A 15,192-nucleotide genomic window follows, 5' to 3' on the forward strand; every position below is an offset into this window, starting at 1 on the left:
TATAGGTTTTTGAGACCGATTACAAAAAACTTTTTTTGGGGGGGGGGGGGGGGGGGGGGTTTGAATTGCAGCCCACTTTATTTTAAGGCTTTGTACACCTTTGCACTAAAACGTATAAATGGCCGGACACTGCGATTAAACACCTGGGTATACTCTTACCTAGAGATCCGCCCCTTTTATACCCTCTCAATTTTAGCTCGTTCTTACAACACATTCAAACACATTTGGACGGTCTAACCTTACCCTTTGTGGCCTGGTTGGGCAGGAAAAACTTTCTTAAGACCTACATTCTCCCCAAATTCTTATACTTAATTCAGGCAGTACCCATTTTACTACCCCTGTCCTTTTTTATTAAATTAAGGAGAGTGTTCGCACGTTTCTTGTGGTCCAAATAACATCCCAGGCTGTCGTATCGTTCACTGTCTCTGCAACTGCACCAGGGTGGGGCTGGTCTGCCGGACCCGTTTGATTACTATTAGGCGGCACATTTAAGTAGATGGGTTTCCTTGTGCAGAAGAGATGAAGACCCCCCCATGTTGCACTTGAACGCCACTTATTGGGTGATATACACTCCCCGCTGTTGTGGGGATTGTTTCCGCACCTTCCTGTCCCCCAAAACATCAGTCCACTCTCCAGAGGCACTATAATAGCTTTTCGCTCCTATCTTGCCTCTTCAGATCCGCCCACACAGTTTTCCCCGCACGGCCCCTTGCGTATGGTCCCCATTATATTGGGTGGTAAACCCCCACTGGAGGGCATCTGGGACTCATTAGGGAACGTCCCTATTTCAGAGGTCTTTGATGACCCGATTTCCGCAGATGTCTCATCCATTTTACCATCGCATCATACTAACTCTTTGCACTTGTTGGGTTTTCACCATTGCTGTAAAACTTTCAAACATAGCTTCCCTGTTCTCCCTGCAGCCTCCTGGCTAGATGTTCTCACCCGCTTTCCCTCACCCCCTAAAAAACTATTGTCCAAAATCCATTCTGATATCATGATACGTAAAGATCCTGCAGACAGAAAACCGAATTTCATTCAGGCATGGGAAGTGGAATTGGGGATGATTATAGACGAACCCGACTTAACCCAGATACTTAGGGGCTCTCATGGTTTCACTAGATGTGTGAGCGTTCAAGAAAACTCTTACTCGGTGGTATAGGACCCCAGAATTTTTGTTCAAATCAAGTTTCTCCCCAGATGATCTCGGTTGGCGTTGCAGAGCCCACACTGGTTCACTCTCGCACATCTGGTGGAGCTGTCCAAAGATTATTCATTTCTGGGGGGCAATCTCCTCCTCCATTCTAGCTGTATGCAACAAACATGTGATTTGTCAGAGGCTTTAGTTCTCTTGTGGAAACCTGATCCAACACTTCAACCCGCAAAACATGATTTAGTGACTTTCATGATTACCGCGGCAAAACTACTTATCCCCTTTAAATGGAGGTCTGTTGACCCACCTTCTATTCAAATGTGGGTTGATAAAAGTTGATCACCTCTGTAGGATGGAGGAGCTTGCTAGTTGGGAAGATAGGAATCATGCTAGATTTGAGAAGACCTGGGGTCCTTGGAGGGCTCCCAGGGACGCTATTGCTTTGGATTGCTTCCTCTCCCCCCCCCCCCCCCCCCCACGTACCTAGTCCATTCCCTTGCTTACTTCCTCCGTTTCTCTATCACTGTCTCTCAATCCCTTAACTTGCATGGTCTTTACTGAGCACAGTTCTCACTCTTTCCTTGCACAAAGTTTTTACATTTATGTTATGATTCTTCTGTACTTCATATTGTTGTATTTGCTTGTTACATCTCTGGTGTATATTTTGTGTATGTACCTGTTATTTGCTGGCATATGACTTGTAGAGCTTCTCTAAAATGTCATTATCTCCTTTGCTATGCCAACTATTGTGAATTTTTCTTTCTATAAATAAAGAATTGATTAAAAAAAAAAAAAATATTCGATATTAACACGGAGGCCAGTAATTGGCTGCAGCGATCACGTATTTGATCTCTGTGACACGGTCTACAAAGGGTGGCAGGGAGGACTATAGTGGCTGCTCTGGAACACTGGGTTATATAAGAAATGTCGCTTTTGTTTCATGGCACTCTCCTCCCACCAAATATTTGCTCAACTCTTGAAAACCCCATTAATGCCTTAAGGATACAACTAATAACTTTTGTTTTGTGTTGTCATATTCTGAGAGCCATTACTTTTTCAGGTGATGGAGATGTGTGCGTGCTTGTTGTTTTTGGAGTACTTAAGACTTTTGATCACTTTTTATTAAAAAATTTTGGGGAAGTGAGTTGACCCATTTTTTTCTCTTGGAGAACACGGTCAGTGATAACTCAAGATTGTATATGGCAGATCACAGAGTGGAGGGGTTGGGGTACCCAAGTCTTCAGGGAGGGCGGAATACACAAGCTGTACTGTAGGAGTGTAGATAGGAAAGAAAACAGAGAGGGAAACAGGCTGCGAGAGATCAGTACAGGGCTGTAGCAGTGCGGATACATGAGTGCTGGAGAAGGCAGCAGCATCCTGGAGACACAAAGCACACATCCAGCATGTCTTACTTGGAGGGAGCCATCCATATGACAAGAGTAAGAAACTAGGAGCAGATTGTAAACTAAATATCAAAGGGGCTGAAAATAAATGAAAAAATAAAATGAAGATTGCAGCCTGAAACTTAGTGACTGTCAAAGCATATATTAGGCATACGCCAACGGATACCTGTGCATTTTACACGTTGAACTATTACTAGACAGCCTTTATAAGACCCAGAGCTATCATGATCTCCCACTCAACCACAGCAATTGCGTTGCCATGGCCGACAGGGACAGAACAATGCTGACCCCTCCGTTTGATCGCATAGCGAACAAAATGGATCACGAGGCTCCAGGTGTTAAAGAACTGGGATCAGAGTTTTTCTTCCATCATGGCTGTTAATGGACAGCCACACTCCTGCACTAACAGCCGAGTGTGAGATCGGTGATAACGTACATGTACGTCATTCTGCGTTGTGTGCCTCGGATCCTAGTTGCCGAGACACTCTTCTGAAGCAGTGACAATTGCCACCGTTTCATCAAAGCTCCAATCATGTTATTGCGTCAGCACATTTGTGAGTCGTCCTTACCTTTTTTTGACCTATCCTTAGGATAGGCCATTAATAGGTTGAGTGAGGGTCTGGCCATCCAGCGAGCAGTGTTCTTTTAATTGTTTACACAGGCAGAGCTTAGTCCAACTGAAGTGAACAGGACTGATCTGCACTACCAGGCACACCCATTTGTACAGCACTGTGTGTGTGTGTAAACAAAGGGTTCAGTGCTCGCAGGATGGTCAGACCGCCACCAATTCGAAGGATAGGCCGTTAATATTTAAATCTTGGAAAACCCCATTTAATATTAGGAAAGGTTAGATTTAGGAAACAGATTTATAAACACCTTGTTAGAAACCCTCACCTCTTAGACAGGGGGGAGCATCACTACAAAGTCACTCACTCTGGTGGAACTCAAATGACCGAGCGTTACTAGAACAGCCAAATAATTTCAATGGGAACTTCGCAATATTCCTATGGCTGAAAGCAAGTGTCCTATGCAGCCAGGTTACACCCCCTCCACGCACACTGCGGGACTGCTGGGGGTGCCAGACGCAGGTCACCCTGTGATCAGCTTATCAAGAGGTCCACCTAACAAAAAGGAATTGTCCCAAGCGGAGAACCCCTTCAAATAAAAAAATAAAAAAAAGTACCTATTACTGCACATAGGGTACCTGTTTTATTTGAAAAATCATTAGACCCTTAAAAAGTAACATCTTTCTAAATGAATGTAATTCAAAGAAACGTAAAAATACCTCTGTATAAGATGTGCTTTCAGTAAGCAAATGACTGAACGCCTCACAAGGAGCAGGGTCCTAAACTTCCAAGTAGGGACATCCAGTCATCATCTGAGCCTTCCCACAACTCCCCACAGGAGCAGCCAGTCTCAGACACAAGATCAGTAGATCGAGCGCTTTACACAGAACGGGAGACCTTGCCATAAATGGCAGCATCTTGCATTTTGAGACTGGTTGCTGCTGTGGGGAGTTGTGGGACTACACGAGCGTTGCCTTCATACTCTTACCCGGATCTTCTAGACCCGACTCCTAGGGGGGAGTCAGGTCATTTGTATAATGAAAGCCATCTTATACAGAGGTATTTTTACATTTATTTTACATACATGCATTTATAAAATTTACTTTAAGGGGCTGATGATTTTTCTAATAAAACAGGTACTCTCTGTGCATCTTTTTCAAACATAAGTACGCTTGGAAAAGACTGTCTTTAGTAGAAACATTGCATTTGGTTGAATTACACACATCTAAAGATATATTGCCAAGGTCTCATTTTTGAGACATTGGTTCGTATGAGGCTATGGATTATCTCTTGAAGGATTTTAGCATTACAATGATGTTGGCCAAATAAATTTGCACTGTGCGGTGGATTTACTATACAGTATTCAATAGTGTGAGTGAATTAAATGTAGTCTTCTGATCATGGGATCATGCGAATTACTTCACCTAAAAACTATACATACATTTACGCGTATTGCCAGAATTATACCAAGAAAAAGGATAAACCTGCTTTAAAAAGAGAAGAGAATGGGGGAAAAAAAGTGCCAGGCCTTCCTACTAACCACTCATATAAAGGATATCCCACACAGGTCTCCCCCATTTCCTGTAGGATTTAGCACTGTGGGAGTAGGTGGTTTTATTTATTGTCATGGTAAGTGTAGCTGTCAGTTTTATTGTATGGATTTGTGCTTTATTTAGCATCTGTGAACTATTAGAGGCACAGAATTCTTTATTTATAAAGCAAACGTCTTGGCATACACAGTTTGTGCAAGAAACAGTACACAATGCTGTGATCGAACACAATGAATAACAGGAATGGACGTGCAGAAGATGCGGCTTTAACCTGACTAAGCCTGCCCCCCAATGAAACGCTGAATACTTCAGATAAATACAATATAGCTGGTAGAGATTAGCAACATCTATGGAAAAGGGTAGAGTGGTTATAAACCTGGCCTCTCTAATCGCCTCCTTATGCGCCTGGAACATCTTGACGTTATTCATATTCGATTGCCAGTACTTCACATATCCGCTATGATCAGCAGTTAGCATCCACATGTCATTGTGCGACCAGGTCATAGCTCGGACAGGGCTGTCATGAGCCTAAACAGAATGTAAAAAATAAAATAAAAAGTCATTGTCTTCATTTATTATTGAACATTCAGGACACTATGGGAGGAAAAAAGTAACATATTTAGGACTTGTTCACTATGGACAGTTTTGAACCAATTTTTGCATATTTTTTTGCTAGAGCCAAAGCAAGAGTGGATATTAAAAACAATAAAAATAAATTTGAAGGGTTTGAAGACATATTTTTGGATACAATCCCACAGTTATTGAATCGTAGGGGAAAAAACCCCCAAAAAAACACAAATAAACCTTAACTCCATATACAGCATTATGCCTTTCCCTTCTTTAAGATCCTTCACTTGTCTGCCTGTTCAATTCAGTGACAAACTTGTTGCCAACCGGGTTGTTTTTTTTCTATAATGTTGGTTTAAAGGGAAGGTGTCACGGGAAAAAAATGTTTTATGTTTTTGCTTTTAATAGGTTATTAAAATTAATTTGATTTATTTGTGTTTTACTTTTTCTTTCTTTTACTTCTCTATGGGGGCAGCCATTTTTTTTTCATCTCTGTATGTGTCGATTAACGACACAGAGAGATGGAATACGGCACATACATCCCCATAGTGTATGCGAACGGGAGCGGTTCCATTCACTATAGCATACGCCAACTGTGTGGGAATGGCGCATGCGCCGCTCCCACACAGTCCAAATGGAAGGTCTTCGGCCGAGCGACATCCGGCGCCATTTTCATGTGGACCGCAAGTCGCGGCCGGACAGTAAGATGACTACTTCCGGTCGCGGCTTCCGCCCACATGTTCAGAAGCAAGGACTAGGAGCGGAGGCGGCGGCAGGAGCAGGTAAGTTATGTTTGTGTATGTTCGTGATATACTGTGTATTTACCACTGTATCTAATCCTCCTACACTGTGCATTCGCTCAAAAAAATTGCGACACAGTGTAGGAGGTTTGAACATTCAACCCCCTCCTTTCTCCTGGCACTAGCCAGGATAAAGGAGGGGGGATTGTTTGAGAACGCTAGAGCGAGTGTGTGTTCTCCAATTTTGCAGCATAAAGCAATGAGGTTGCTTTACCACATGCCAATGCTGCAATTTTGGGAATTGCTCCCTCTAGTGACCAGCACATGGAAATGTTATAAATTAGAATCTAATTTATAATATTTCCCCACTTCTGAAAAAATTAAAAAAATTAGAACAATGTTTAATCATTTATATACTGACAGGTTTAACTTTAAAAAAAACAAAAAAAAAAAAAACATTTATTTTCTAGCGACACATTCCCTTTAAAGCAGTTCTTAAACTGAGTCACCCCCCCCCCCCCAGTGGTTGGGGATGCGCAGCTGGAGAGGTAGTTTAGACCAGTTTTAATCAATCTGCACAGTAGTTTCTCTGGTTGCCACAATATCTGGTTTAGCAACATAACAGACTCCTTTTGTGCTTATATTAATGTTCTTCCGAGATGGAGGGAGACTAAGATAAATTGAGGTATGTTTTATAAACATTTTTGCATAGACTGCGACCAATGGTAAGACCCGGGCATCACCATGCTCTGGCTGGTTAGGCCCCAAAAGAAAAAAGATTGATAAGCCCTATTTTAAAGTTAAGAAGAATTTGTCAGCAGTTTTGAGGCCTCAAAACCCTGACAAAGAGATATAGGAGGTGAAAGGGCATTGTAAACAAGTTGATTGACCAAAAAACAGTCGTTCGATTTTCCTGTTCGGTGGTCGCATGTGCACTCTTTGCTCTGAGTAACCACTCTAGCAGCCAATCAGGAGACTGGTAGAGCCGTCACTAAGAGCGGAGGGGTTAGCAGTGTAAAGTTAGGAGAAGCCGAAAGCACTTCCACATCATGTGCCCGCTACAGTGGCACTTGCGACTGCAGTGCCTGGGGAAATTAAACAGATTTCTCGGTTCTGGCCATCACAGCGGCATGTTGGCTGTTTTAGCCAGCAGCAAGACGCAATAGTACAACGGTTCGCGGGAACGACACGCTCAGACATACTATTACTTTGTGAGGCGGGAAGGGGTTAAATATTATTCTTCATAGATGCATCAGGTAAAATCTGAAAAGGACGCCGCACGCTGAGTGCCGCAGCCCATTATTTTTTGTGATCTCTGGTGTACAAGCAGTTGGACCCACATGAAATACGCAATGATGGTATATCCTGCGGGTATGCGATAAATCTTTAAAAGTCAGAAATCTCTAAGGGTGCATTCACATGGTGCAGTTTTGCAGTGTTTTTTTGCTGCGCAGATGAACACCATACTGTAAAACCGCAGGCATTTTTAATCACGATTTGCTGTGGTTTCGGTGTTAATTGCAAAACCACTGCAAAACGCAATAAGACCGTGTGGTTTGAGCGACGCAGGGAAAACATTTAAAACCACACCACGTGAATACACTCTAAAGCATGCCTACTATCTCCAAAGACATTAGCTCCACCTTTGGAGACCCTTCGCTACTAGGAAACTTATGACTAATCACCCAAAATATACTTATTACCCTAAATGCTCCCTGCAGGAGTAGAAATTATTCTGGTAATAGGGAATTTCATACATACACACTACAAAGGAGAAACAAATCACATCACAAGGTATTCTTTATAAAACACATGCAAGTAGTTGAAATAAATATCAAAACATTCTGCTTTTACTGGAATTGACAAGAAATCTCAGCCATTTGAATAGAATTTAGCCTTACATCTCACCTAATCAGAAGACTAACCTGTAAAATGGTCTCGAAATTAAATGTGAGCCCATTCCATAAAGTGAATTCCCCACTTGAAGCTCCGGTTACTAAACGACGGCCTTCAGGAGTCCACTGTTAAAGAGACAAAAGTAGTGACTTATTTTTACATTCAGGCAACCAAGCTGTACAGGAGGTCTTTAGGGACATATCACACCATTTAACAAGTCCAAGAAAATTAAAGCCAAATACATACCCTTACAACAAACACAGGACACTTCACTTTGTTGGTAGACGTACGCACAAACTTTGTAGTTACAGCATTGAGAGGATTGTTAAGCATCCCAATGGGAGGCACCAACTGTGAAATAAAGCAAAAGTTACTATTAACAGTAAGAGGAATTATACACATTTTATGCAGTTATCTTAAACTGGCAATATACAAATATATGCAATGTACAAAAATGCTAATTATGCTAATAAAAATAAGCTGAATTTAGAAAAAAAAAATGTGTGTGTGGAAGAGAATAAACTAGGGTGAGCAATGTGCCACTCCGTCTCGGTTAGTCTTTCCTTGGAATGTCGAGCGAGTGGTGTACGGATTCAGGGACTTTCTATTGAGCCCGTACACCGCTCAGAGGAAAGCCGATCAGAAACAAAGAGGCACAGGGCTCACCCAAGCGCTTCTGCCACTTCAGTTTAGCAATCCGTGGGGGTCTCAGTGCTTGAACTCTAACCGATCATAACCTCTGACATCTCACTATGAAATGACAAAAGTACTTTTTAGAAGTGTAGTTACCCTTTAAAGAAAATATAGTGGCACCTGAAATAGGTTGTCTAGTTTCACTTACATCATTATAATATCCGGCATCGGGCTGGATTGCTCTCATGTCTCGTTGATCTCTCTGCCATACACGATTCTGACAAAGAGGAAAAAAACAAAAAACAAAAAAAAAGGTATAACAGCAGCTCTAAAAAGAAACACTAAATTTAGAAAAAATTATTTATATTGACTGCTTATTCAGTACTTTGGCTAACATTTAACAAATTATTACACAGAAATGATTTTTGTTGTATTCCAACAATGATGTAAAGCACAACTCACCTCAAAATACTGTATGACAGAAGGATTATAATCTATAGTCTTGCGATTCACAGCCTTCCGCATACGTTTACCATCGAAGGTGAGTTGTTGCATGGCTTGTTGCTGTGCGTAATCAGGGCGTTTGTAGAACAGCTGGCGGGGAGCCTGGTGCTGGAAACGCGGCATATGGAAGAAGCGTGGTGGGGAACCAATTTCTGATGCCATTTTAATGTGTACAGAGGGCTGGGATACTTAAAAAGGAAGGAAACTAAAGTTAGAAAAAGCAAAAAGCTATAGCTAGAGAGAAAAAATAAAAAGAGTTTACAAGCAGGCCATTGATAAGTCGCAACTCCGAAAATGCATTTAGACATCAAAGATAGATTTATTAAGCAAAATGCGACAGAATTCTGGTACAAGTTACACCAACAAAAATGGAGTACGTAGCAAGAAGCAAATTTAGTATGTGCTTTAGGCAAAAAAAATTATAAATACTTGTATAAAAAAAGATAGATAGATATGAGATCGATAGATATATATATATCTGAACATTGCCTTGCACTGTTGGCAGCATAAATGCAATACTCTAGGCCTAAAGCAAACAGTCCTGTTCTCTATCCGTAACACTGCACCCATAGAAATCTAAGGGCCCATACTGTAATCTGTATGCCTGTTTATTAATGGCATCAATAAGGACATTTTTTTTTTTAAAGTGTCTTGTTCCTTACATATTACGTATATATTCTCCCTTAGAAATATTGCTCCATAAGGCTGCACACAGAGGGGCAAGATTTACTTCTGTCTGGGTCTAGAAAGTGTCAAAAAATGTGCCAAATTTTGGTGCAAATTGGCAGTTTTGATGTTTTCACCTCGCTAGATTTTCCCAAAGCGAGAGGGTTGTTTAGGGGAAAATGAGCATGGCTACCTGGAAAGGGGCATGGTTTAAATTGGGCAAATGTGCGACAGAAAAACTGGCAAAAAAATTCTGCCACAAAATAAGCCAAATCAAAAGAGGAAGAAAAGAGAGGGGAAAAAAAAAAAAAAAAAAAAAAAAGTGTAAGATCATGTGAGATATGCAAAAATCATCATGCACCTGATAAATTTGGCCCATTTTGTGCCTGCCTGGTCTAAATTTAAGACGGGATTAGTAAATGTGGGCCAGCGTGTCTACAGCTCAGCAATGCTGAACCACGTTCTCGACACGAGTCTCAGAAATGAATACACAAGTCAAGGAGACATTCTGCTGTGTTCAAATCTAAGGCCTCCTCAGAGAAAACCTGCTGCCAGAGAGTCAAGGCAACGGTGAATGTCACCAGGAGACGCATTTTTACTTAACAATATACTATATGCAAAACTTAGGTTCATCTATTCTAAAACTACACTTATAAGAAGAAAACTGCTTAAAAAGCCATTCCAAAATCCCTCCCTTAAGCAGAACAGGTCAGTCAGTACACTAGAAAAAAAAAAAGTAACCGAGTAAAAAGCAGCGTTAAAATGTATACGGACAAGTTGTATTATAAAGCTAGTCATTGCAAAACCCTTATAAACTTTATTGAATACATAGTTACTCATACAAGGAAGTGTTTTGAGGGTGTTTATTAACTAATAAAAACATTTAAAGAGGCTCTGTCACCAGATTTTGCAACCCCTATCTCCTATTGCAGCAGATCGGCGCTGCAATGTAGATTACAGTAACGTTTTTATTTTTAAAAAACGAGCATTTTTGGCCAAGTTATGACTTAAGAGGTGGATGATACTTCTCGTCAGAACGCCCAGCTAGTAAAAGTAGTAAAAACGCCCCGATGTACGCACATAATACACGCCCAGTTGGACTTTTGCAAGCCTCATTTGCATAACTACAAAAATGGTCATAACTTGGCCAAAAATGCTCGTTTTTTAAAAATAAAAACGTTACTGTAATCTACATTGCAGCGCCGATCTGCTGCAATAGTAGATAGGGGTTGCAAAATCTGGTGACAGAGCCTCTTTAAAGAGGACCTGTCGGCTCTCCTGACATCTGTTCTAGTAAACACTTGTATTCCCCATACAAAAAAATATATTCTGGAGCACATTTGCTAAAACTTTGGGGCAGATTTACGAATATAATTGTGCTTAGACCTTGTTGTAAAATGCGCCAAAGTTTGTTGCATATTACCGCATCAATTCTTACACTTGTCTTTGAAGCAAATGCGCCAAAAACAGATGATTGCGCCTCACTAGACTGTTTTAAAAGGGTCTCCAAGTGGCGCAAAAAAAAAAAAAAAACTGTTGTAAACCAAGACAACCAAGAGGTGATATAAGGAAAAGTAAATTCTCTAACAAGTCTAGCAAAACGTGCAAAACGTATCATACAGCGTGCGCCGCTATGTCACGTTTGGTGCATTTTCTGACTTCCTGCACTGTTAAAAGGTCTAAATCTTCAACAGCATTAGTAAATCTGCCATTCCTCTTAGTAATATGTGAATAAATTCACAACCCGTGTCAATGAGTAGTGTCCCTATAGACTGTCCAATACAGTTGCCAATTTATTCATACATTCCAGGAGGAATAATAGAGGTATCGCACAACTCAGTTGTAAGAAAGTTTTCCAGAGTTATTTCATGGGGAACCACAAGCATTCACTAAACATACATGTCAGGAGGTACATCTATGGTTGTGTTCAGACAGCACCAGTATCTCCAGGTGCTCGAAATAGGGTCCCAACCCAGGTATAGGTCAAGAAATGTATTCAGCACACCTTGATTGTGTTCAAAAAAATATTTTTATTTATTTCTCAGGGTAAATGGCAGAGGCTATACGTGCAACGTGAACGTTTCGGTCGTGAGACCTTCGTCGGGCACTGAGCCGTACTGGGGACTCGGTAAGCCGCCATTTACAATTGAAAGCAGCGCTACTACTAACGCTATATCCACGCTAATCGAGTGCCCAGTACGGCTCAGTGCCCGACGAAGGTCTCACGACCGAAACGTTGACGTTATACATGTCAGGAGAGCGGACAAGTCTTCTTTAACACTTTCCATGCCAAGGACATCTCATACATACTTGCAGGGAGGCCCTTCTATAGCGAAGGAGGTCTCTAATATGCCCTTGATACTAAAGGCTCGGTGTCAAACCAGATGTAGTTTTAACCCCTTAATGACCAGCCTATTTTAGACCTTAATGACCAAGCCATTTTTTAAGTTTTTCCACCGTCTCATTCAAAGAGAAATAACTTATTTTTGCGTGGACATATCTGTATAAGGTCTTGTTTTTTGTGGGACAAGTTGTAATTTTTAATACCACCATTTTGGGGTACATAGAATTTATTGATTAATTTAACTTTTTTTTTTGGGGAAGGAATAGAAAAAAACCTGCAATTTCGCCACACTTTTTTGCGTCCTAAATTTACGCCGTTTACTGTGTGGTATAAATTAGGGATGTCACGATATCAGAATTTGGACTTCGATACTGATAATTTGTGTAGTATTGCGATTTAGATACCAAAACGATACTTTGCTAACAGTAATAATAAAAAAAAAAGTTCTTCCATTTTCTGATGTGAGGAACGAGTGATGAATTATTAATGTGCCTCACATTGATAGTAATTAACCCCATTATGTTTCTCAGTCATAATGGGTTAATGTGTAAGTTACATGATGAGGTTAATGACTATTAAATGTGAGGCACATGGAGGTTAAATTCATAGCACCTCGTGCCCCACAATAAGTGAAAGAAAGCAGTTTGTATTTTTATTCTTTTACAGCGTACACATCATAAATGACGCAAAAAAATTGTGGTGCAGGTTTTTACTGCCGCACCAATACTAAATATGTGTAGATTTTACGTATTGAGACTTATTTTAATGTTTATTGTAAAAAAAGGTGTATGTGTATTTTTTTAAATTTAATATTACTTTAAAGTTTAAAAATAAAAGTAAAAACAATGTACTGGCATATATCAGATTTATGCCAGTGCATTAGCCTGTGTACGTATAGTGAACAGGCAGTTGTTAGGACATACCTAAGTATGCCCTAACAGGAAATATGGTAAGACAGCCCTGGGGTCCGTCAATGGACCCTGGGATGTCTGCCCATATATGGTATGTCCCTCAATCGCGTCACAGGAATTCCCTGTGACACGATCCAGGGGCATCCCCCTTCTCATTTTCTCCTGAATGCTGCAGTCAGCTTTGATCGCAGCATTCAGAAGAATAGCGGCGGATAGGAGGGATTTCCCTGATATCCGCCGTTATAGAGCGGGGCTGCGGCTGTGTAATACAGCCATTGCCCCGCTCCTGACAGTGTGCACGCGGTCAGCATGAGGAGACGCGGCCGGCGCTGCACTAATGAGCGGTGGCGCAGGCACTGAATGAAGACAGAACATGGGGGCGTTTTGTAGTGCGCCCGTCATGTTCTGTCTTCAGTGCCGGCACTCATTAGTGCTGCGCTGGTCGCATCACATCATCTTGACGGCGCGCTCTTGCAGCAGCCCCGCTCTCATACATTCATGTGTTACAATACTGAGCTGTGCGGCCGTGCAGCTTAGTATCGAAACACATGAAACAACGGTATTGAACCGTGGGGATGCACTGTATCGAAACCATATCGACGATTCGATGCATCGTGCATCCCTAATATAAATAACACAATAACTTTATTCAGTGGGTTGTTGCGATTGCAACGATACCAAATTTGTATAGTTTTTGTATGTTTTACTACTTTTACACAGTAAAAACACTTTTTCAAAATTATTTGTTTTTGTGTCTTCATATTCGAAAAGCCATAACTTTTTTTATTTTTTCGCCGATGCGGATGTATGAGGGTTTTTTTTTTTTGCGGGACGACCTGTAGTTTTTATCGGTAGCATTTTGGAGTATATGCAACTTAAAGAGGCTCTGTCACCAGATTTTGCAACCCCTATCTGCTATTGCAGCAGATAGGCGCTGCAATGTAGATTACAGTAACGTTTTTATTTTTAAAAAACGAGCATTTTTGGCCAAGTTATGACCATTTTTGTATTTATGCAAATGAGGCTCGCAAAAGTCCAAGTGGGCGTGTTTAAAGTAAAAGTCCAAGTGGGCGTGTATTATGTGCGTACATCGGGGCGTTTTTACTACTTTTACTAGCTGGGCGTTGTGTATAGAAGTATCATCCACTTCTCTTCAGAACGCCCAGCTTCTGGCAGTGCAGATCTGTGACGTCACTCACAGGTCCTGCATCGTGTCGGCACCAGAGGCTACAGTTGATTCTGCAGCAGCATCAGCGTTTGCAGGTAAGTAGCTACATCGACTTACCTGCAAACGCCGATGCTGCTGCAGAATCATCTGTAGCCTCTGGTGCCGACACGATGCAGGACCTGTGAGTGACGTCACAGATCTGCACTGCCAGAAGCTGGGCGTTCTGAAGAGAAGTGGATGATACTTCTCGTCAGAACGCCCAGCTAGTAAAAGTAGTAAACACGCCCCGATGTACGCACATAATACACGCCCAGTTGTACTTTTACTTTTCAACACGCCCAGTTGTACTTTTGCAAGCCTCATTTGCATAAATACGAAAATGGTCATAACTTGGCCAAAAATGCTCGTTTTTTTAAAATAAAAACGTTACTGTAATCTACATTGCAGCGCCTATCTGCTGCAATAGCAGATAGGGGTTGCAAAATCTGGTGACAGAGCCTCTTTAACACATTTTTTTAAGGCTGGATTCAAAGAAAACAGCAATTTTTGAATGTTTTTTTTGTATTTAATTTTTTTACGACGTTCACCGTGTGGGTTAAATGTTGGAATACGTTTGTAGTTGGGGTCGTTACGGACGCGGCGATACCAAATAACCATTTTTTATTTTATTTTTTACTTTTTTACTATTCCCACTAGGGGACTTCACTATGCGATTAACTGATCGCATTTATAATACACTGCAATACTTCTATATTGCAGTGTATTATGCCAGTCCGTGTAAAACGGACAGGCATCTGCTAGGTCATGCCAGAGGCATGACCTAGCAGGCATTTACTACAGGCAGACCTAGGGGCCTTTATTAGGCCCCCGGCTGCCATCGGAGACACACTCTGCGATCTTATCGCCGGGTGTCAGTGGGATGAGAGGGAGCTCCCTCCCTCTCTCAAAACAACTCCAATGCGGCGCTCGCTATTGAGCGTCGCATCTGAGGGGTTAAACGGGTGATCTCACCCGTTTGAGCAGGGATGCCCCCAGCCCTCAGCTACCTCTGGCAGCTGAGAGCAGGGAGATTAACAGCTCCCTGCTCTGTT

At 41.5% G+C, this 15,192-nt stretch overlaps 1 protein-coding gene across 6 annotated transcripts in view; it reads right to left on the reverse strand.

The window, feature by feature from the left end:
* Positions 1 to 15,192, reverse strand: part of WDR33 (WD repeat domain 33) — a 135,246-nt gene that overhangs the window by 76,488 nt on the left and 43,566 nt on the right. For all 6 annotated transcript variants that reach the window (XM_075861406.1, XM_075861400.1, XM_075861404.1 and 3 more), the window contains exons 2-6: positions 8,971 to 9,200; positions 8,717 to 8,785; positions 8,122 to 8,226; positions 7,905 to 8,000; positions 5,049 to 5,200 (exon numbers count right to left, since the gene is read on the reverse strand). In XM_075861406.1, the coding sequence (XP_075717521.1) occupies positions 5,049 to 5,200; positions 7,905 to 8,000; positions 8,122 to 8,226; positions 8,717 to 8,785; positions 8,971 to 9,174 (626 nt within the window). In that variant the 5' untranslated portion in view covers positions 9,175 to 9,200. The remainder of the gene's footprint in view (positions 1 to 5,048; positions 5,201 to 7,904; positions 8,001 to 8,121; positions 8,227 to 8,716; positions 8,786 to 8,970; positions 9,201 to 15,192) is intronic.

This window comes from Rhinoderma darwinii, chromosome 4 (genome assembly GCF_050947455.1).
Source record: "Rhinoderma darwinii isolate aRhiDar2 chromosome 4, aRhiDar2.hap1, whole genome shotgun sequence".
In the NCBI taxonomy this organism is placed as follows: Eukaryota; Metazoa; Chordata; class Amphibia; order Anura; family Rhinodermatidae; genus Rhinoderma; species Rhinoderma darwinii.